The 25,582-nt window shown below is 29.6% G+C and overlaps 1 protein-coding gene across 6 annotated transcripts in view; it reads left to right on the plus strand.

The window, feature by feature from the left end:
• The window catches only part of LOC129960118 (nocturnin-like), a 161,683-nt gene that overhangs the window by 114,454 nt on the left and 21,647 nt on the right, over positions 1 to 25,582 (plus strand). The window contains exon 1 of one of the 6 annotated variants that reach the window (XM_056073252.1): positions 14,886 to 15,301. The exons of the other annotated variants lie outside the window; for them this stretch is intronic. Coding sequence (XP_055929227.1) covers positions 15,219 to 15,301 — 83 coding nt within the window. The 5' untranslated portion in view covers positions 14,886 to 15,218. Of the gene's footprint in view, positions 1 to 14,885; positions 15,302 to 25,582 lie in introns of those variants that run through there. 6 annotated transcript variants of the gene reach the window in all.

Raw genomic sequence — 25,582 nt, forward strand, 5'->3', positions numbered from 1 at the left:
GAGTGTAAAGTTAGAGAATTAAAACAATTTGTCTCTAAAATAAGAAAAATACACTATAAGGTTATAAACTCAAAACGTCGAGTTGCGAAAAACGATTTAAAAAAAAATTATGCCATTATTTATGTGAATACTACGACCTAGTGTTCGAAACAGAACTCTGTCTTCTCTTGGTGGTATAACCTAAAAGGTGATTATTTACGAAGTATCTACAGCTATCTTCTCTTCGTAAAGTCACATGAATGAGCGAATGTATTTTTGAAAGGGTTTTTTTTAAACATATAATATCAATTATAAAAAGAAATTCTTTTAAATTCTTGCCATCTCATAATTAGTAATATATTCTCATTTTCTTAATGATTAAAATTAAAGCAATAAGCACAGTGCAGATGTTCCTGTTACTTGTGTAGGCCGCGCTAGCTTGGTGGTTAGGTCTCCGCTTCAGAACCGGAGGGTTTCAGGTTCGAGACCCGATTCCCCCGAAGAACCGTCGTGTAAGTGGGTCTGGTGCATGTTAAATCCGTCACGGCCAAACATCCTCCCGCTGGTGTCCTATGGAAGTTTGGAGAGGGGGGTGCCATTCGGGTGTCGTCCTCGTCATCTGACCGCGGTTCAAAATGACGAGGTCCGCCCCAAAATAGCCCTAGTGTTGCTTTAAATCGGGACGTTAATACAGCTAAATTAAACTATTTCTTGCATATTAGTCTTCATCTATAAAACTATTTCTGAGTTATCTAACAGCATTATATTTTTGAGAGTCCATACGTTAGTCAAGGGAGCCGAGTAGCATAATGGTAATGTCACGACTGCGAGATTGGATGAGCGTAGGTTCGCAACCCAATTCCGCCAAACATCGACTTGATAGGCACAGTAAATCTGATGTCGTAGGTCCACCGTTCACCTGTCGCGAAATTTTGCAGAGGGAGAAGCCAACTCAGATATTATCTTCGCCATCAGACCACAATTACTTGGTTCATTCCAAAGTACCCCTCGAATTACTTCAAAAAAGCTGTTTTTGCAATGGAACTAAACTGATTCAATTAAAAGGTATATAATATTATCTGGTATATTGATGATCGTGAAGGTAGTTTATAAGGCGGAATGAGAGAAAATATCTTGCTAAAATTCAACTATAATCCTTATCCGTTATTGCTTTAAGCTATTATTATCGCAAATGAACTGATTTTGAACAATTCTTTTCTAATGTTAAATTTTTAAAAATTCGATTTAAAATAATTCAGTACTTGTGTCTATAGTAATAAGCTCATAGTAAAGCTATAAATTCGTAATTTCAGATATGATTAGTTTTTATTTTGCGAACCTAATTAACATTAACAAAAATGCTTCATGAGTCTAAAAAGTGTAAAAAAGTGCTTCCTTTTTTACACTTATCCATTCGACTCGATAAGCTTTCATACTTTGACTTCTAAGCATAACGGCATTGACCCTGGTGTTTGGTTTTTGATGATTTTTCTTTACTTCTTGCTTTGAGATAAATGGCTATCGTTTTAGGTATGACTATTGGTGGAATTATTATTGTAAAGACGGAAATATCACTGACCTGAAATTGACGGCAAAAATAAATAAAAGAATAGTAAAGATTTATTTACAGATTTATATATTTCAAATTAAATTATTTACATCATAAAAAATGTGAAAAAAAAATGTGTTTAAGGGATATATTTTACTATTCATCATTTTTTACACTACGGGTTCAGCGTTATTCATAAAATATTTGTTACTGAATTTTTAAAATAATTATTAATGAAGAGAATGATATTTCCGGAAAAAAATTAATCTTTAAGTGCATGAAATTTTGCTCCTTCATACTGAAATCCGAATAATGCAGAATTTAAATTTATTTAAATTTTTAATATCTTATTTGATGTGACGTATCAAAAACGAATTTAAGTATTTTTTTTCTCATATTGTACTTTTTATATTCGTCTTTCTTTTATTTGTTCTTTAATGATGTGATTACAATTTTTTCTGTTGCAGTTTTCCTTCAGCGATGATTAAAAATTAGAATGGCTGTATTAAATATTGCTCTAAATAATTTTCACAGGCTAACAATATATCTTGTACGCTTATATTATTCCTAATGTAAAACAGAATATCAAAATTAGCAGCAAAGGGTTTCTAAATAAAGTAATGCTTATCCTTGTAAGAAATTTTTGCTATAAAAACATTTAATGTATTAATTGTTTTCTCGATATTTCTGTGGCAGATATCCAAAAGCAGCAAAGTCATAATAAATATAAGTTGTATTCTTTCTTAACTTAATCATTGAAGAATTTATCTGATGAAAGTCAATCATTTCTTTATTATTGCATTTAATAGAACTCAATGAAAACAATAAAAGATAATAAACACTTCTGATCCAAAAATTTTCTATTGCGTTTCTTATTGTAAGTCAAAATGCTGGAATGTAAACGTTGAATTATTGCTATCTTTGCAATAAAAATATCACCTTGGCAAAGTAATATCATTTTTCTGTCGCAAAAGAAAAATGATTTATATTTAATGATAAGTATTGATTCGTTGCATTTGATGAACCATTATTACCGCATCCGAAAAGTATAAACAATGATTCTAAGTACTTAGGTTCTATCTGAAACTATATTTTGTAAATATGTCAACAGCACTCGAAAATCGCGAAGTCTTAATTAATGTGCATTGGTTACCTTGTAGCAAGAATTTCATTTCTATAATTATAGTGTAAGGTCCGATTGCACTTCTTGGAAAAACTTTCGATCTCTTCTTTGTGGTCAGCATTTACGATTCTATAAACATATCATATCTACTACATACTCACACTTAAACAAGCTCAAAGATGAAATCCAAGAAGGGAAAATGGTTGAATTTTGATTGCAATTGGTTTTCCCTGTTCGATGTTTCAAACAAAAGCAAGATTCTCCCGCAATTCTATTGGTCGCCATGGTCACCTAATTCTTTCTTGCTAAGTTTATTTTTCTTTTAAAGGTCACTTAGCGTTCCGAGGATAGCTGTGGCCTTATTTTAATAGTGTTCGAGACGCGTTGACCCCTACCATATGTCACTTTCATTATCTTAGATAAAATATTTTTTAACTTATTTTTCCTGATTGCTTTTTAAGGATGCATCATCAGCAAATAATTTGTTAGTTTATGCCTGATAAAAATATCATTTATTTGATTTATCGAAGTTCAATTTCCGTGATTAAATCTAGTTAAAATAAATGAACGTTTAATATTTCTTTTATTTTTTGATCGTGTGATAAATTATTTTTGGAAATAAAATAATCGTTTAGTGTTTCGTGTTTACTTAACTTGATGATGAACGATTTGAAGAAAATTTTAAATATGAAAAAGATTTTCTATTGGCTTAGGGCAATGCAAAAGAGCTTTATTTTTTATAGTAATTCCTTGTCTGAGAAATTGGTGACATGCATAGAATCAGCATGACATTAGATAGGAAAACAAAGACACGAAAGGACGTATTTATGCGGTTATATGTTGCTAAAAAATTTCTTTTGCGAAAGATTTAAAAAAAATATACCAAAGGAAAAATAATAAACTGACCATATTGTTTTTCAATGCACTTGATTTGTCATGTATCAATTAACTGATATGACACACATTTAACAAAATAACTATGTCTAACATCTAATTTCACATTGTCTTGGACATTAAGTTCTTTTTCCATTGACAAGAAGTGCGATGCATTCCAAACTGAAATTGGCGTTTCGCAGAACATCAATCAACTCTATTAGGCAACTTAGACGCTTGACGATATAGAAGGGATAGGGTTTAAGATAGAATTCTCAAGTAATTGAAACTACTACAGACTAAGTATTTCTTCATTGTCGCACGTGAACTGAGACAATTTCATATTCTATTTCTTGGGAACACAAGCTGTTACAATGTCAATGTCTTCCAATAATGGCCTTCTCAAATCTCGAAAGCGACAACTTCGCTTTTGGTTACAACATTCGCAGTATGCAGACATGTCATACTGGGCTCGTCATGGCCAGAATGATGTTGTTATCACATCTTCATTTTATCTGTATAAGTGTAAGGATATATTAGGTTTTCTGAAAATATTGCAAATTCTTTAAGAGAATAACGCTTAAGTGAAGGACATGGCTGCAAATCTGAAATCTTTACCACGTTTTCATATTTTTTTTTTATCTTACTTTTATATACATAGAAATTGTGCAGTTGTCTTTCGGTTGCCTCTTTGAGTAGATTTTATTCTTAAAAATTGTTGAATGAAGTTTTAATGAAATTTATTTTTTATAGATATTAACGAAAATATTTCTGTTGCTGCAACATTCGCCATATGCTAGGTTAGTTTGCTGTATCTTAATTTCTCGCATGCAAAGTATAGAAGAAATATTATAATCGTCAAAAAAATTCGAACTTGAGAGTTTGAGGAATCTGCACGCTTCAGATCTTCCTGAGTTCAAGAAACATACTTTTGACATTATGTCAGTCTGTCAACATAATAATTCAAAAACGCTTTGTACTAGATGGATTAAGTTTGGTAAATGGACTTAATGACTCAATTTGTAGATTTTTATCAAATTTTGAACGAAATCCATTCACAGGAAGTGTGTTTATATGATTATTCAATTGCAATCGAACTTGATAGCTCTAAAATGCAAAGAACTTAGTAGATAAAATTTGGTTCACTAGTTTAGCATTTAAAATGTTAATTTTTATCAAATCTTGAACCAAATTTGTCAAATTGTTGACCCATTGTCGGCCTGTACTTTTGCATGCTGTAAACGTAATCACTCTTAAACGGAAGGACTTAAATCAATGAAATGCGGTATGCTGTCTTGTGACTATTGCTGTAGTTCAATGTTAAATTTTGGTTTCTTTCGGTCGGAAAAAAAAATGTCCAAAATACACATTCGTGCGATAGATTCGGTAAAAATGTTAGATAACTTACTTTATAATGTTAGATAATATTACTTTATAATTTCACACCAAAAATCTATATTTCATTATTATTGCTCTCTAATATCATGTAAAGTATTTGCGACCTTATTCAAGGTCCATAATTTTATGCGGGGAGCAGAAGAATAGAGCCTTAATTGGAGAGCTTGTGAGAAAGTTTCGGGCAGACCACCCCCGCTGGATTTTTAACCAGTTTATCAGAGTAGACATTTTCCCTCCTCCGTTAGTACTTCCACCTCTATTTAGGACTACCCCTCCAAATAATTTAAAATGAGTTGTAATATCTTAAATTATTCTTCATTAAAACGTGTTGAAATAATGAAGGAAATACCTTAAATGGTTAGTGACTCAAAACATTTCCTTATAAGAATTTGAGCTTCTTACTCACAGATAAAACGCATTTCATCCTGACGTATGTCTATTGAGGTATGCTAACCAAAGGAAGCCTTCCTTATTGCGTCAGACTTGGGGTTTTGGGAAGGACATTAGAGAATACGAGCCTCGGTTAGGCTCAGAGGGGTTCTGAGAGAGCTCTGATATGGGGTCTGACGTTGTCATCATAAACATTACTTTGCTCTGTTAATCTTTTTTTTAATTATAATCAATGTCATTTTTTTTATATACTTTCACTAAAGCTCATTATTGCTTCGTTGGTAAGCATTGCAATTCGTGAACATCATACGCATTCGTAAATTCGCGGTTATTTCCATATCACTAAGCGCGCTGCGTACTTGGCCCACAGAAATGAAATTTGAGGTATTTTTTGTTTGTCATTAATCGACATTTTTAAGCTATGGGAGGGCTACCGAGAGAAATCTCAGTAATTAGACGTTTGTTACATGATAAACATAATTGCGCGCGTCATCTAATGAACTCGCTATTTGCGCTGTGCTGCGTTGTGATTGCGTCTTCCCCTCTACAAGGTGACTTATAAGATTTTAAACTTGTGCCATTTATTTTTTGTGTGTCATTTGAGCTCATATTTATTATATAACTATCGTTTGATGCCGCAGATGGCCTATGATCCAGCAGTTAGTCATGATATAGTTTGACATTAGACGCACGTATATAACAGATAATGTTTTGAACTGATGATCTTCAGATTGCAAAATTGAAAAATCTTTCTCTGTTTAAACAATTTTATGAATGAGACTTGAAGTTATTCCTTCTTTAAAAAAATGAATCGAAGCCTTACTACTTAAAAATAAAACCGGAATTTATATCTCTAATTTATATCTCCAACAAAGTTTCAGTTTTTGATTTAAAATGGCGTATTAATTGCAGCTACACAATTATTATTATTGAATTGAGAAAGTACCAGAATGATTAATAATCTCTTACATTATTAAATGTAATATTCTTTAACTGAAATGCTTAATTTCTCATATCTTTCAACCATCTTTAAGCATCTGTAAAGGCTCTTCTAATCTTCTGTTTATTACATTGAAATAAAGATATAAATAACAGTAATAGCTGCAGTTAATGTATTTTTAATTTATGGATACATTATCGCATCATTAACTTATGAATTAGAGTATTTCATGATGAAGTATTTGATATCTTAGCTCAGTGTGTGAAAACCTGAAAACAATTTTGAGAGAATATGAAGTTCTACCTTTAACTTTCTCATCCGCCTACACAATATGGGGTGTTTATTATCGGGCTTCATAGTACAATGAAGAGAATCACGTGCATTTGAAATCTCTTCTATTTGCCCGATTGAGTCTACAATCTGACAGCTTCCAACTTTGAATTCAAGACCACATGCTAAATTTCATTTACCTAACTTGCTGCGTTTCTTAATTATCGCGTTCACATATGCGAGGATCGAGCTCACCCTTTGACGGATTTGATTGAAAATATAATACGTGTCTACAATTCTGGTGATGAAATTATGTGAGAAATTCGTTCTGTTTAGCTCTTTGTATTTTTTAAATACCATGTTCACTTTTTTGCTCAAGGCTTAAAAAAAAAAAAAAAAAAAAAATGGCGATTCATCAAAATCTGAAGGGCAAATTTTTTATCGATAATAATGCTTTCAGTTCTTCATGTACGAGGAAAAGTGTGAAACATGAATAACTAATCTGGATTATAACTATAATGGATTCCACTATTATAATTACAACATTAAATTATGTTACGATTCAAAACTAAACATGATATTAAAAGATAAATTTAATTCATGTTCCTAGTTGGAAGAAGTTTGTATAATTTCTTTCAAAGATTTCAAGTTTTCCTTTTCTTTGTCTGTTGTTGTTTAAGTATTTCAATCCGTATAACTTTTTGCTATTTAAAATACGTTCCCCGTTTATTTCATAAACTAGTAAAGGTTGATGATTTGAAAGCAATATTTGTTTTGATTTAAAAAGAGCTTTTTGCAATAAGTAGTTCTATAAATTGGTTCAAAGAATCATTTATTTTATAGAAATGGGAATAATCCTCTTTCTCAGTTTTCAATTCCTTTAATACTTTAATTAGTATCAAAAGAAACAATCTTTTATTACAAACCTGGTTTATGTTGCCACGCATTCTTTCTACCAATACTCGTATTGTAAATTACTTCTTTAATTTCTCTATATAAACGGAATATCGTATTTGTATCATTGACATTTGTGTCTTTTGAAAACTGATTTTTAATAATTCAGTTCATAAAGTTATCAACATATTACATTTTTTAATTAAAAAAAACAAGTTATTTTTTAAAAAAATGATATTTTTGTTAATAACTCAAAACCGTTTATCAGTTGATCTCTAAAGACTCTGCCACGATTGCCACAATCGTGACAGAAATATAGAATCGTTACAGTATTATTTCGCTCAAATGTTTTTCCCGAAGACTCGTGTATTAAACTTATGTATGCTTGAAATGAAACGTGTTTCTGCTCGTGATTAACTTGGAAACATCTGATTAATTAATCTAGAAGAATTATTGTTTTAAACAGAAAAGAAAAAATGTATAGATACGTGTCAATGTTTTGTAAAATGAACGATATCTGTCCGCTGGTACGAGGAAGAGTTAGAATTGAGAAATTTCAGTCTTTGGTTTCCATTGAAGAAAGAAAGAATAGGAGGAGAGAGGTGTTACATCTTTCTTTCATTCAAATCGAAAGTTCTTTTCATGGCGAATTCTTTTACTATAAGAAAGTTTGTCTTAAAGCATGGTTTTACACGTGCTTTTTGATTTTTATTGATGTTGATTGCAGAAGTTGTTTTCATTGCTTTCATTGCATTAAATATGAACAAACTTTTTAACGCATTTCTTCCTTATTCATATTTAAAATATCTTATTGCGATTAATTTCTCACAAAATACCAACTAAATAAAAAAAATATTCCAAAACGTTTTTTGCTGCGGATTCATTAATATAATCGAAAACACGACATTTGCATATACATCTTAACTATTTTTTTCATCAAATTATTTTCGATTTTTTTTTTTTTTTTTTTTTTTTTGGAAATTGCGTCAATTTAAAATCTTGGCAACGACTAACAGTAATTTACATTAACTCAATTATTTAAAATGAACCACACACTGCATTTTTAAACTAACCTTAAGAAAAAAAATGTACTAAAATACAAATGCTAGCAAAAGCTAATGCGATGATGAAACATAGTATCTAATATTATTTTCTCATAAAGAATTTTTGAGGTAAATATTTTAATAGTAAGTGGCTGAAGGACTTCTAAGTCGAATTTATTATGGACGAATTTGACTGAATTATTCTTGAAAATTCGATGACAAACAAGAATCGTGAAGACAAATTGAATGTGAATACGAATTCGCCCATTTACATGTTATGCAATGGAAGTTAAATTTCTCTTAATAAATCATCTCATCCGTTGTAGAGTCACCATGTCCTCACTTTGTCCACTTATTCAATTATCGTTTCTATCTTGCGTGTTTGGTTATCTTGTCTTGACCTTCACTGTCCTAGTCCAGAGGGCCAAAGACTTCATCTTAAGCTAAATCTGGAATTTTAGCAAAATATCTTATCTCCTCATGATAATGTTTAAGTATCAATTAACTTTTCATGGATAAACATCGTCCTGACCAACTTCGTCGTAGTTATCAAAATTCCATGTTAAAACAAAATCATTCTGTTTTTTAAAAAGAGCATAACGTAGTGAAATGAAAATATTTATTGATAAATTTGAAGGATTAATATTTGACTGTTTTATGAATTCCTGAATTTTGTCTTATTTATTTTTAGCACAGAAATGTCACCTTTTAAAGAAAAAAAAAATTAATATATCTGGCAATACGGATAAATGGCGAGTTGCTGACGTAATATTAGACAAGTTGCTCTATTGCTGACGTAATATATGGTTATGCATGTATTGTTTCTTATGTTGTACCAAGTCGGCTTTAAAAGCTGAAGTTTTAATATTGAGACTAGATTCCATCGAAGATATTACGTGTTAGCAGGGATGATGCACATTAAATCCATCAGCAAACATGGTTCAGAAGTTGGGAAAGGAAATAACTGGCTCGGGTGTCACTTTGTCATCTGAGCACTATTAAAAATTACAAGATCCATCCCAAAATAGATCTATGTAGGGTATAAATGGATGTCAGCCTAACTAAACAGATTAAATTGTTTGTTTAAACATAACAGATGGCGAATAAATTAGGTGACTTTATTTATATGAAAAATACATTTCACAATTTAACCAACAGCATTTTCTCCTCATTTTAAGAATTGTGTTATTTAATATATTAATTTTAATATCTTCCGTTTTAATAATATATAATATTTCATATTTCGACAAGGAAGTTTTTTTTTATGTATAATTTATATCACTTATCAAATATACGATGTTTTCCTTGTTTATATCACTAATCAAATGTCTGCTTCATCATCGTTATTGATTTAAAGTGTAGGGTGTATAAAATATGCTACATAAAATCGAATAATAGTTTATGAACCTTTGCGATTTTTTTTTTCATTTTAAAAGGTTTGCTTAAAAAGCAAGTATTTGTAGAATTTGTTTGATTATAGAATATTTTTAATATATCTCTTCTGTGCATTCTTTAATTGATTTTAATATCTAATTCTATAATATTAAACGCAGTCTTGAGATCCATTCAAGTCTATTCCCTCCAGGCATACAGGTCTGCAGCTTAGGACCACAGGACTGATTGGGTGGACTCAGAGAGGCCCATTAAAAATATCATTAGCCTGGTTGCAAATAAATTTGTTAAAAAAAAATGTGAATTCTATGAATTATAAAATACTAAGAAAACATTCGCACTTTGACTAGTACAATTTGTCAGGTTGCTGTTTGTTTCATTGCATTCACTTTTTTTTTTTTTTTACAGAATTATAAATTTTATGTGTTTTGCAATCGTGAGCAATCATGAGCGAGCAATCGTGAATCTTAATAAATGAATATAAAACATGTGCATTAAAAATTAGCCTAAAAGAAATTATTAAATTTTGATTAAGTTAAAGAACTGTAATTTGAAAATAAATGTAACAGCTTATTAAAATAGGGGTCTCTTAATGCGCACTACTTAAGAATACAATTCTTAAATCCGCCACTGGATCCATTTCATTTTTCTTTTCATTTCTTATGGCTTCTTTGTAATAGTAAATGATCGTTACTGAAGTATTTACCATAAACCTATTCAACTGTGCTATGTTTACGTAATATAGATGTGGAGCAATTTACCTATGATTTATTCGCTTCTGTGATTAGTTTAAATCAGGTTAGAGTTAAAATAGTTTAAAACTAATTATAGAAATAGTACCAATGAACTGTAACTCATTGCGCAACGACAGCTATCGTAGGAGTTCGTTTAGGCAGTAAAAAATGTGCACCTTTACCGAAATCTTTGTTGCGATTGCATTTCATTTTTCACTTTAAAATGCAATGCTTATTTCATTTTGGAAGGCGTTTAATTGCCAATCCTATTAGTGGACTGAATGCATACGCATACCTTGAAAATGTTTCCTGGTTAGTTTGTCGACCTAACAAGAATAAATCCACATTGGCGCCTGAATGGAGAAAGGCAGTGCAACTTTCCGTGTTAATCGGATGCTAAAAGAGGACGAACAAGGCCTTTGTCTCGCTTTACCCCATATCTTGTTATCTAAATTTCTTCGATCTCCAATTCGTGTTCTTTTCAATCATCTTGAGTTGTCATTCAATTCCTAACATTCCCTCCCCCTTTTTGTTTTTCATTTGACCCGAAAGAAATGTAATCTACAAAATGTGAACTTATTTTGTTTCGAAAATATCCAATTTAGCTTAAAATGCTTCATTATATTCTGTTTTCTTAAAATCACTTCATGTTAAGCGTTAAATTAAATTTAGAGCGTTCAAATTTACTTAAATTAATGCAGTTAATAAATAGTAAATTTACATAAATTAATATCACTAAAACATAAAAAGTATTGCATTTACGCTTAAGAAATAAAAAAAAAATCTTTCAGTTCAGTCATACCTGAATTTTTAATTAATAGAAAATTAAGGCTGGTAGTATCAACAGCATTTGTTAAAAATATTTTTAAAAATGTGTTTTCAGAAAAACATTCTTAAATATAGGACTTAAATTGCATCTAACAAGGATTTAAATTGCGAAGTATCATTCTCATAAGCAATATCTTAAATTTATAATAACGTACAAAGCGAATGCATGATTATCTCTAACTAGAAATAAATATATTAATGGAATAGTATAATTGCTACTAATGGAGTAGTGTGCGGTTGATAATAATTGATGTATACGGTACAAAGTTGCTATTCTAACAATGTAAAAATAGATTTTAATTTTTAACATCCGACTCTGATCTTATACTATAAAAGTTATGCTGTAAAGGATTTCGATGTTAACAAGGCGCTTGACATACTTTACGGACTCGTCAAATCTATTTGAAAGATGATGCGATTTCTACTATTGCGTTATTCCTGAAAAGAAAAAGCTCTATTGGAGAAAATCATAATTTCATTCATAAATTTCCATAGCACTTCATCCTGAAAACTGAAGTCTTATAAATATTAATGGCGCACATGCAACGAAACCATTATTCAAATGGTGTAAAATTAATGGAGTCGATATTATGCTGACTTGATGGATGTTAAGTTTCGCCGCATCATTTAATGCTGATATCTATTGCGCAGGAAAAATACGAGACGTCGCAGCAGTGAATAATAATGCCTGTTACTCCTGCCCTGCCAAAGCATCTGGGGTAATTGAATGATGGCGATAGCTGGAGACGAGGAACTGAGGTTAGAAACCTAAGAGTCACAACTGGAACATCCATATTCACCTCCACGGCCCAACTCCTCCCATTGGAGACACATCCTTTTATCTGAGTTAATTTGACCCTACAACACTGTTATGCCCACTAGGAAAACGAGAGCTTGCTTTTTTATCTGGCAGTCTCCCATGTGCGTAATGGTGATGCCCTCCCACAAAGGGGATGGTACTAGTAAAATAGTTTCAAGTTAATTTATATTTCCAGTTATATTTGTCATTTGAAAATAACGTCATATGAATTGATTTCATTCAAGGCTTTGACCTTTCTTCTTATAAAGCGGTTATAAGTTACTTTAATGAATCAATTCATCAGTCTTATTGATGGATACATACATCTTTATCCGTAGTTTTTACTATTGCAAGATTTTTAGGGGTGGAAGGCGAATTAAATCAGAATCAGTTGTGGCAAACTGTCCGAGTCTATTTTTCATTCCTACCAATAATGACTTTATCATTTATCGGCTTAAGTTTATTGCACCGGCGCGTTCATTTTCAGAGAGGCTGGTGCAACAAAAGAATTACAAGATATTTTTAGGAAAGTAATTACTGATTGATATCTCTCTATGGTCTACGAAATACTTTGTAGAGCTCTCAGTTCTGTGCCTTTTGAAAGTCTTAGACGGTTTTTAACAGTTCCTGTTTCTTTTATCTTCTTCTTCCTGTTCATTCTTTCAGGGCCCTCAGCTGAATATTTTGCGCAAGATTGGATTGAGAAACACTGAATAGGTTTCAGTTCAGATGAGAATTGATTAAGTTAGGTTGAAAATATTTTTTCAGGTGATACGAAGATAAATTTTCGCAAGCTCAAATTTATGCTTGCATATATTGTTTTTATAATCTGTTCAGTATATTTTCATTATTTTTTTATAATATCGCCCATAAATGATTTTTTTTGTAGATAATCTTCAATATTTTATAGTTTTCTTGCAAAAATTATGATTCAGAATAATTGGAAGAATTAATTCGTCGAATAAAATCCTGCATTTAAAAAAAATGTTTTAAAAACTCTCAAAATTTTAAAAAAAATCCAGGTTTTATTATGTCCTGACCTATCTATTCTTGATGTTTAAAAATCCACTTTGTTGATTTCTTCGTATCTAATGATTGCATCGTCACGAGTTTTGCTTTATTTCTATACATTTTTTCTATATCTCTTTTATTAGCTCTCATCTTTTTCGAAGATAGATCTTTGATTAAAGTTATGTGTTTTCATAAAACATGAGAAATAGTGATGACAAAGCATACAAAATAACTTAAAAAAAGTTTTTTGTTGCATGATTTTCTTTTTCTAGATGTAATATTTGTAGCAGAATAACTCCAGTGTAATATAATCAAATTACTCAAGTTTCTTTTATAATTTTTAAGGAAAAAATGTCATTTCTTTATTTGAAGGAATCAGTATATGAAGATACTCAATATGTGATTTTGTATGAAGATATTCCATTTTATCAGGCTGATTAATTAAAATTGGGCTAATAACAATGTCACAAAAATTAACTAATCAACGCTATTTACGGATGTAATGCTATTATGTCTTCGCTATTTACTTCATTTCTCTATAAATTTCGGAAGTTTTACAATACTTTTGACACGTAATATCAAGTAATGTTAAATATACATATATTGATTTTTTAAATATGAAAGTGGGAATGCATTGATCTTGTTGTTATAACTCGGTTTTGCGATTGGAGGATTGGGAGTTTAATACCCAACTTCACCGGGACTTGGTGCAGGTTAAATGATATTCTCTGGAGCCAAATATCCTCACATTGGTGGTGTGTAGAGTTCGGAGATTGGAATACCGACTCGGGCGTCACTCATTTCACCTGTCCACACTTTAAAATAACAAGAATCTTTAAAAAAAAAAAAATACCTCCGGTGTAGGTTCAAACGGGAATTTTAATTAATTGATTTAAAACAATATTAAATTCCTTCCCCTCACAAAAACAAACCGGAAACGCTATATTTTGTGTATTTCCTACGTATGATTGTTCCAGCTGAAACATAAACAAACAACACGCGCTCATTTGAAGTTCTAATAAAAGTAATTAGGCGGTCTTCTCTGAAATAGCTCCTAAAAATAAGTTATAACTCCACTTTAGCCTATCCTTGACTTCATTTTAACCTTCCCTAAAAAAACGAGATTAAATGCTCACGTGTTGATTTATTTTTTTCAGTGAAGTGTTAAGACGATATGTATAATGGTTTTTTTTCCCCTCCCAAGTCTGTGCGAAAGGAATTATTTTTCTTGTTAGAATAATGTGAAAAATGTGCCTACATTGTAAACATAGATTTTTTTTTAATTGCTGAACTGGGTGATAGGATGAACGACTGATAATTTAACAAGTAGTTTCTTTTTTTCGCTGTTGTTGTTGCTATCGTTGTTTGTATCTCAAAAAAAAAAAGTGTATTTAATTTTGTATATCAATGTGAAAAAAAAATATTTAAAAAGAGGCGGGGGAGTGGAGAATATTCCTTTGTGGTTAATGGAAGGAAATCGCTTTGTTTTTCTTCAGTTCCATTTCTGCACTTTTTATAAATCAACCGCGCCTTGTTTTGAAAACCTTGAAACCTCATTGGCAGAGAAATCCATCACCGAAACCAAATGAAGCTATCCGATTGGTCAACTCCTCTTCCACTTCACCAAATAAAACAGCTAAGCATGGGAAAGTTAAATACTTTTCACTAGTTAATGTGTAGCGAACAGTGAAAACTCACTGGCGAAAAAGTGTCTTCGTCGGTTTGTTTTTCAAAACACAGATTTCAAAACACAAGTTACTTTTTTTTTGATATAGGGATAAGACTATTTATAAATCGGTACGGTTTTGCCCTACTCAAAAGATATCTTTGTACGTTCTGCCAAACGGAGAAAAAGAGAGAAGGGAAAGAAAAAAAAAACTTGCTGGGAAGGAAAAAGCAGTTTTCGATTTTAGTTGTCTGACACTTCGGTGTCATTGCCGCTTTTTTTTATTAATTTTTTTTCCGTACTAAATATTTTTATCGCTCCTAAAAGAAATGGAGGAATCACCATCTGCAGATCTTTCTGTCTCTAATTTAGAGATGACTTCCCGAAAAGCACTGTTGCAGTATCTTGTCAGGTATGTATATTTTTTATTCGATTTTCTTTTCATTGTTTACCGGTGTTTAACCTTTCAGTGACGTTCATGAAAAGGGGCATGTAGATGTGTAAATTCACGTGAATTCGTTTTGATTCATTTTGCTGGACCGCAGTTAGCTTTGCCAGTTTGGCATGCTGTCTCTGAACAGGATGAAAATAATAAAATACATTAGTGTAAAATGTTAACACTTTGAAGTGTGATTACACATTTCGATAGAATCACAGAGAGCGTAAATCCATGTTTGCTCATGTTTCATCTTTTCCTACGTTATCTTTATTGAAAGATCTAAGAACTTTGAAATTTTTCGGAACTCAGTTTATCAAATTTTTATAAGCTTCAGGACGATAAAAAAAATTGTCACATATTTCGCTGATATTAACCAATAATGTAATATATATTGTCTTGAAATATGTGCATTAACTGCCCACAATATTATTTTTGTTTAGGTACATATAGAAAGATTATTTGATTTTTTTTTTTTTTTAGTTATAGTAAACCAGCACAAGGCAGTAATTTTTAAAAATGTCAGTAAAATGAAAACAGTAATTCTAAACTTTAGCTTTTGCATTAAAATCAGTTATTCTGTGTGACTATTTTTTTGCGCTAAAGCAGCGCATTTTAATCTGAAGAAAATTACGAAACGTTAATAATAATAAGAAAAAAAATAATAAAGAGATGATCCTATTTGCAAAGTTTTCAAATAATTTGCCTCCGAAGTGGAACAATTTTTCAGTCTCGTACCCCCTCCCCCACCATTCCAAGAAATATATTTAAACTCGGAACTCTAGAAGCACACGAAGAAATGACTTTATAAATAATTTTCATAATTATTCTTCACTGCGAAAAATCTGGAAGATCTAATAAAATGAGCGAGAATTATAGGTATTACAAATGTGCCGTAAATAGATGTCGGAAAATTTCGACGATGGATTAAAATTGCATGTAATTAACGAAGATATCATAATAATTTTTTTTAAAAGTTTACCTTTTGCTTGCTGTGCTAATTTTAACTATTCGTACTCATCCTGCGAATATAAAATAAATTTAAAAATGTGATTATGATTTTACTGCTCTTACTCTGTAGGATCTAAAATATTGCAAAAAAAAAAAAATGAACCAAATTTGGTCATTATATAATATCATCTTTTCTTAAATAAATTTATTAATAAAATAAATAAAATGTTAAAAAAATGCAGAGAATCATATTTAGATCAATAATTGCTTTTTTCATTTTTTTTAAAACTCTTTGTGCGCAAGGGGACACAAAAATCCGGTGACAAAAGTTATGCATATTAATGCAACATTTCATGCTTTCAAGGGATTTTATGCGATTGCAGCATCTGATTGTCTAAGTTCTCATTAAAGGGGGGGGAAAAAACCACCTCATTAATATTTTTTAGTGAAAGCTTTTCTTTTTCTATTGTTTGCAGCGAAATGTAGTTGGGATTTTGTCGATTGAAACTTAGACTTTTAAATGTTTATTTATTTAATATTTTTTTAAAGTCCGTGCTTGTAATTTAATGAGATGAAAGTTCATTTTTTTTGCTGAGAAATAAAAATATTCCTATAATACGTATTAGTGTAAAAAAATTTTGAATGCGTACTTATAGTTAAAATTTTTTACTTTAACTAGTGTTGTTGATAAAGTGAAATTTTTCGTTGGTTTCGCTTAGTGAAATACTAAAATAAAATAATATTTTAGAAATAAATATTTCTTTTGGCCTTGGTCGAAAGTTTCTTAACAAATGAGTAGAAAGTATACAAAATGCGTTAGCTCAACAGCGTTTTTCAGATTTTTCAGAAACTTATCTATTCCATGGAAGTGTTTTAGTTGTAAAATAGTTTTGTATTCGTAGAATTCTTCTCTCGTGTTTTCCAGTGTATATAATTATTTTAAACACACAGAAAAGGTGTACAATGTTGTATTTAGATATTTTAAAAACTAATTTGAGAGTTTTATATAGTGGTAACCTATCTTTTTACATTTGATCTTTAATGAAATTTCTTATTTGATTTTGTTCCCCATGGAGTACAGTTAAAGTATATTAAAGTTTTTCTCGTACTCGTACATTATAAAAACTATGCTTTGATTATAATCAGATGTATTAAATATCTAAAAAATACTGATATGCAAATGGTTTAGAAATCCCTAAACATAGGAGTAATTTGTCTTAACTTTCATTGTTGAGAATTCGGGATTTTTTTTAATGATCTTTACAGAAAAATTGGAATAAGAAATGAGATAGGTCAAGTTCAAGTTTTTTCCTTATTTTATAGGGTATAATATGGTGGAATGAAAATTGCATGGTTAGAATGAGCAAGCTTTAACATTCGAGCCCGAACGGATCCCCTGATAATATTAATGATAATTAAAAAAAAAAAAAAAGACACTAAGATGTTGAAATTTTTTTAACCTTTTACTTATGTGAAAATGGACATTTTTATTTTGTGAAAAAGAGACCCAAATCCTTAAAAGATATTCTTGCCAAATAAAATTTTTAAAAAAGGCCAGTTATTTAATAGTACAAGGAGTTTGGGAAATTTGAGGAAATAATAAAACCGACCCGAAAGAGTATTAAATTAAGGTAAAGTGATTATTATCTATATTTAAGAAATATAAATGAATTAAATCATGATTTATTACTTTTTTGGATTTTAAATGCATTGTTTATAGCGTATCCTTATTGTAGAACTAATAATAAACATAACAGCAATAAATCTAGCGAACGTATCAACATTTATCGTTAGAAGAGCACTGGCAATAAATTGAAGAATCGTGTCTTTTTTTTTTTTTACGCATCTCAGATAAAAAATTAATTGCTTTAAATCTAATATGGGATTTTAGATTCAAAAATTATGGTAATTTCTCAGAAACCTGTGCATAAATAGCCCATATAGATGAGATTTGTAACTCGACTTCGTTGCTCTTTCCTGTTATTCAAGTCTTTTTCGACTTCAAACAGACATCCGAGTTTATGCCTCGGAAACCGTGCCACTTTTTTAAAAAGGAAATACGGCAATTAAAAGTATAAATCGTAGATGAAAGGGCTTGGCTCGTCCTGTTTGTTTAGTTTCTTAATTAAGCATTAAGTCGTTATTTTTAGAGCATGATGGTGATACATTTCTGTGAATGAGAAGATTAAGTAGTCTGATATTGGTCAGTTCATCTAAAGCGATCCAGCCGTTCTGTTGACATGGTCATATTTTTGCTAATCTTATCAAGTCTCTTCAAATGTTTTGTTCCATGATAATCCATCTCTAAAGAGTCTTGCACGTGATGTTTTTTTTTCACTTGATCATTAGTTCAATCTGATTGTAGCCCATTAAATTTTTATTGCTTTGATTATGGCTAATTTAATTTAGAAACGTTTTCTTGTGTTTAAATGTAAAGGCCATACCTTCCGACTTTATTCCCTAATTGTATCCAAACTCATTATCTTCTGACAACTTTTAAAATGAAAAGATAATGGCAGTCAGTGTTGAACTTCTGATGAGCCCGAGCTATTATATTATTAGAATTATGCGTGGGCAACGCGAGGCTGGTGATCAAAATGAGTTTCTTTTACTCATGCATTCCTATTATTATATTTCATTCTCAATTCCTTTTTGTCCCAGAGTAATTTTGGTGTCCCCTTTTTCTAATGGAAATACTTATTACGATAACAAATCCATGTAAGAAAATAAAAAGGCATTAGTAACATCTGAAATATTAAGATAAAAATCAGAGGATTATAGATTTTTTTTTTTTTTCATTTAATAGATGTTTTGTGATTTCCGAAAAACTGTTTAAAATTAAGATGGCTTTAATATTGTCAAACATTTAATTTTAGATTCTTATAATAACCTAGAAGTTCTATTAATAATCGAATTTTATTTTCTCATCACCAGTCAAATTTATAGGAGTTCCATTCCTTCCAAATTAAGATGTTTCAGAGATAAGGAGATAAGATGTTTTGTTTAAGATATTAAATTTAAGAAATTTTGGTCTGCCATTCGGAATAGTTTTGTTGGAATAACATTTACTAGTCATAAACTTCTATCGTTTTGTCGAATTAAACAAGTCGAATATTGATTGATCCTGTAATGTTCAAATGATGCTTTTAGCTATAAAACTCATTTACATTTTCATTGAAATGTTCGGTTATTTAATAGGTACATTGAGGAATTATTTTGGGCATGATCACTTATTATATGTGTTTGAACTCGTTAGAAATGTTTTGAATTTACTTTTTTATGTGTGGCATATGTAATGAAAAAAAAAAAAAAAAAGTAGACACCCATTTTTCTCTTATCAAAAGTTTTTATTTCAAATATATGATTTACTGATAATATAAAATAAGTGTACAGACGATTTTATTCAATTAGAATTTGACAAACTATAAACATTTGATTGAGACAAAATACCATTAGAAACGGTTCTAAACAGAATCATCAATTCATGCGTCAATAAGTTAGTACAGCTATTCCATGTGCAAAATAATAATAATAATAATAAAAATAAACAGATTAAATTGATAAAAATAATGGAGAAATTATGATTTAGCATTTCATGTGCCTTCATTTGGATTTTATCATTGCCATTAATCTTCTATTCGTATAGATTATATCGATATTTTTTTGTTAATTCAGACGAGACTTTTTGCCATTCTTCGATCATAGACTAAAGAAGAGCTGAAAAAAAAACCCAAAAAAACTAAGTAGTTATTTGGTGTACTGCCTTATCAAAATATTTCCATAAATATTAAATGCATTTAAGATCTGAGGATTGTGAAGGCTGGCCCAAAGTCTTAGGTGCCTGATATAGTAGCCCATTACCATTATGGAAAATCCAAAAACATGACAATCTTAATTTCTTAATACTGAAGGCAACATTTTCTTTCAAAATAAGAACCCGATTTGTTCATCATAGATTCGATAAATACCAAACTTCTGACTCCTACTACTGCTATGCGCTCCCAAACTAGAGCAGAGACACAACCACGTTTATCGCTAAATTCTTCATTCTTTAAACTCCATACTTTTGCTTGCTTCCTTGTGCTAAAAAATTTAAATATTTTTTTTTCATGTAATAAAATGTTTTTATAAAAATTTAAAATCCTTGTTAAAGTATTTTCTGTCAAATTACAGACACTTTTTCTGGTTTGCATTCACCGTGAGTAGTTTTTTACTCTTAATTCCTACCATGCAATCAATATACATTGAGAATTCTAGTTTTAAGGCACTCGAGGGTAATGCGCCCATTTTATACTCAATTAAAATCGTGATGGTTGAGACAATATTGAGAAGAAATAAATAAAAGCGCATTGTTATTAGTGCTATTTATCTTCTTTAATTTTTAATAGGATTTTTGTTTGAAATTTTGATTTTAGTTTTTCAAATCTAAAATTTAGGATAACATCTTTTTTTTATGGTTATTCGGTTACTTTCCTATTTTTCTCAATAAATTCATTTTTGCTAAGTTTTATTTCATTTAAACGAGAAAAAAAAGAAGATTAAAAAACACTTTTGTTATTTTTAGAGAGAGAACTTATTTATTTTTATTTGAAATAAATCAAACGCAAATAAAAATTTTCAAAAAATCGTTAATTCTCTTAAATGCTGCCAAAAATTTAAACGGTCAACAATTTTCAAACCATCCTTAAAAACACTTCAATGTAAGGCAGAATAAGTAATTAAATTAAATATTTCTTGCATTTTGAAGGAATGCTGGTATTGTAACTACTAATGATGGTATTTTTTTCTAGTTTGGTTTATGAAATCTCTTTTGATTCATGTAAAAACCATGAATATTCCTAGAAAATTCATCACTTACTATCAAAGGACATTAAAAATTCTATTAGATTCAATAGTATATAAAATTTCTTTAATTCGATAATTGTCCGAATAAAGAGCAGTAAATTTGCGAATTGAAATAAGGACGACTACTCAGAAAGACCAGCAAATATAGATTTCTTCATCCTCAGAAAGGTTATTGAACTAATTCCGCTTGCCGCACTAGTGCGGTATTTTCTTAGCTTTCTTCTCAAGATAGTATATTCCTTCTTTAATAAAAATTTAAATTAACTTTGAGACTCCAAGTGGCCGCAATATCCTCAGATACCTTATTTGTCTTTCCTGATGTTTGTAAGATGTTTTGCGACGTTTTTACAGCGTTGGCTTTGACCTCTCGTTCTATAATTCTCATTTCTGCAACATTATGTTGTCTTGGTTTTTCTGTTCTCTGAAAATCTACAATTTGTTTGGATATTTGTGAATGGTTTTCTTGATCGTGCAATGGCATACTTGAACAATTTCTCTTATTTCACATAATGGTTTTCTTTTCCTGTTAAATTTATTTAGTATTTCTTTCATTTCTGTTGATATTTGTTTCCCCACGGTAGATTTTTTTTTACAATTTTTCCTGAAAATTCCAGAATTTATCGCAGAAATAAAATAAATTTATTTAGAAATTAATTTATTTCTCTATTCTATAAGAGATAAGTAGTATGTCTGCAAAATGAAAAAAAAAAAAAAAAAACTTTAAAATGTTTACATTTTCTGGTACGTAAAAGTGGACATATTTTTTGATTACATAAATTATTTCTTTTTATAATTATGCGTATCTTAATATTGACAAGGAATTGATCACTTTATTAACAATTACTTAATTCACTCAATTTTATTTAACGTTTCAAATCAATATTATATTTGTTCCAAAATGTTTCATATATGAAAAATTAGTGTTTACTTTCTTTTGGCTGTTACATTTTTTTCATCCGTTCATGCTGTATATGCATACTGTATTTTGTTTTTATAGTGTCCGTTTCTCTTTGACTCCCATTCCTTTAGAAATATTTGAGTATCATTTATCTATTTTTAGAATCAAGCATCATTCGTTTATTCTTGCAATTCCGCTTTTTGGATTTATTCTGCTTCATTGTGTCAACCAGTTGTGCTCTTTTGTTTTATTGTTATTATTATTTTGCCCATTTGTTTTCACCACTATTCTTATATTATATTTATTATAGAAAATTGTTTAAGTGCTTTGAACAATTAATAGGAAATTCTAATTTCTTTTCAGTACCTTTGTATATATTAGTTGATTACAGATAATTCAAACTAAGTAAATTCAATAGCAGCTGATGGAGGTTTTTCTTAAAATGAGACATGCGAAATTTGTCAAGGCTCATGATCGCATGAGGGTTAAAAGTCCAATGTCAAACTCGATTGTACCTCAAAAAGTTTCAAATAACAACTAATATAATTTAATGTTGTGGTTTTCATTTAATATTGCTTCCAGGTGTGATTTAAATTAAGGCCTATTTCTTTTATTTTAATATCTATATCAACCACCTAGTCTAGAAAATTTTTATGAAATATTTTTGTTCAATATTGGGGTTTTTCAAAGTGTTTTTAAAAATTCTTTTCCATCACTGTTATGTATAGTATAGGTTAATGACATTTCCTTCATTCTAAAAACACCGCCAAACAGCTGTAGGGTCTCATAGCATCATTTATTTCAACCTTGGATTTGAAGTTGTCTTCTTTGAAGTTATTTTTACAGGGATTGCTTCTTAAAATAAAAGACCAAAACCAAATACAGCTGTATATATAGTTTTGAGTTCACTGTTTGAACTAATCTGATTTTTTAGATATGATGATAAAGAATTGAAAGTGTCTGCATTTTACACGTCTTGAGTTTAAGCAGCATATTTTCATTTTAAACGTCTTGTTCTGCAAAGTCTTACATCTGACATCTTATTTTATGTATCACTTAAACAAGAACTGTTTGATACAAGTTCAGTTATTGGACACATTTCAAAACTAAACAAAAACAGAAATTAAATTGTAGATTTTATTTTTCATTTATGTACATTATACTAACAATGGTGGCATCGTACTGCACAAATTGTAGCCACACATCTTTAAAAATAAATAACGTTTTGAGCTGAATTTGTAATTTAAATTTCTTTTAATGTCATGAGAATAATATAAACTCCCGAATGTGTTAGTTATGATTATATTCAAAATGTACAATGGTATGTAATTCCAAATTATTCTGAATTGCAATTGACATTATTTAGTCTATTAATATATCATTTGCTTTCGATTTCTACAAATTTTCGTTGGTAGTGGTGCAAAACGATTTATTTTCAGTTAATATATGAATGACCATAACAGCAATTAAAATATAATCATGATATTTGTAATTTTAGTTTCTTAAAATAGTTTTAAAAGTTAGATGTTCATCTAACGAAAATTCTGACGATCGCCTGAAGAATGTACCTATGATCAGGCAGAATTTGTTCTTGGATTGTTTTTCATTTTATAGCCTCTTAATAATTCTGATGATTACCCATCGTATCTTGTCCCTGCCAACTAAAAAATAGACACTACTTGAATAAATTTTTAGTTTATTTGTTAATAACATAAATTCGAATTTCCTTATTCTGAAAAAATAAACTCTATACTTAATAGGAAAGTATTTTCTTTACGAATTTTTAAGATAGAAATATACGGTTTTTAATTTTCTAAAAAAGTAAATTTATAGTAAAATATATAAAATATGAATAACAATTAAATTATGAAGACATACAACATAAATTCTTACTTCCCAGGCATTTTATAAATCAAAATAATGTCTGGAAAGGAGTAAAAGTATTTTTTAAAAAGTCCAGGAAAGTAAGAATTTATTGACAGTAAATAAAAATTAAATAACACTTTTTCATAAATAACCTGTTATCAGTTTTGTGTGTGTATTTGTTTTTATAAAAGTTCTGAACGTTTTAATATGCATTTCTTTGACGAAAATTCACAAATAAAAAAAAATCATTCCTTTCTAGTATTTATTCCTTTTTCAGGTGAAAGCAATTGTTAATGAATGAAATTTAAGGCTGAGCTCATATGTCAATATAGAGAGTGACAAAGCTTACGACAATGAGTATCACGCCTATAAACAATGTTGCTTATTTACGTAACGGAAAGTCCTATCTTGAGTACCGTAATGATGACAAAGTGTTGTGTCACATTAGTGAGTCATAATATGCCGTTTTGGCGTAAGCATTTAGACAAGCGGGTGTATCCAGCTTTGTTCTACAAGGTGACGGAATTGAAATTTCCTTTAAATTCTTGTGTAATTACATACTGAAAGTCATTGCAGATGGGAAGATTTTCGTTTGCAAATTATTTTTTAACCTTTTAAAGAAAAAACGCTTAAAATAGTAAACTGTATTAGATACCTTGGAAAACATTAAAAAAAAAGGAATGTATTAAAAATTGTTTTCGAATTTGTATTTTATCGTTATTTTATTTATATCGTTATTTTTTGTGTTTATCACTTTATATATATTCTAACTGAAATGGGAAAATTTCGATAGCCAAGAAATATTTTGGATTGTAAGAGAAAATTGATATAATGATTATTTCAGATTAATAAATTAAAATATTACAAATTAATGGGTATTATTTTCGTAGATCAATGCTTTTCGCCATTTTCACAAATGCAATCCAGTTTCCACATCGCTTATAATCTCTCATTCTTACCATTGAATTTTTAATTCTTTCTCTTTTCCAATGAAATTTTTTAAAATCGGAATAATTCCAAAACATTTTTAAAGCTCCTCATACCATTCAGAAAATAAGTAAAAATAGATTATCTTAATTTTTTTTAATTATTATTATTTTTTTTATGTTTTCATACTTTCTAAGGACGTAAGTTGGAAATTATTGGCATTGGTGTAATTTTAATCTTAGTTTACGAAATTATTTATATTTCCGTCGGTACCATTTTTCTTTTTTTTATAATTAATTTTGAGTAATTTAATAAATTATTAATAAATTTATTTGCTTTTTTACTTGGAAAAAAAGATTTATTGAAATAAATTTAAATAGCTAATATTTTACTAATTTTTACTAATATTCTATTAATAAATTAAAATTTTTATTATTTTTTCTGAATTCTATATTTATATAACTAATTAATTTTGTTGAATTATTTTTAAAAAAATCGCTCTGCGTTGAATTAATTTAAAAAAAATCTATAATGAAGTTACAAAATGTCTTAAATTTGATTTCATTTCCGAGAAGAACGAAATGGTTTAAAACGGTAGGCGTCTAATCGTTGTACATTTAAGATGCATAGCTAGTAATCTATAGCTTTCTTCCGAAAGATGTTGATAATTTCTGATTTAATATTTTTGCAATTATAATTCGCAAAAGTAACACGAATTTCAATTTTTCAAGACAACATTGTAATAAATTCCACTATTTGTAAAATATTTT

The sequence above is a fragment of the Argiope bruennichi genome, chromosome X2 (assembly GCF_947563725.1).
Source record: "Argiope bruennichi chromosome X2, qqArgBrue1.1, whole genome shotgun sequence".
Classification (NCBI taxonomy): Eukaryota; Metazoa; Arthropoda; class Arachnida; order Araneae; family Araneidae; genus Argiope; species Argiope bruennichi.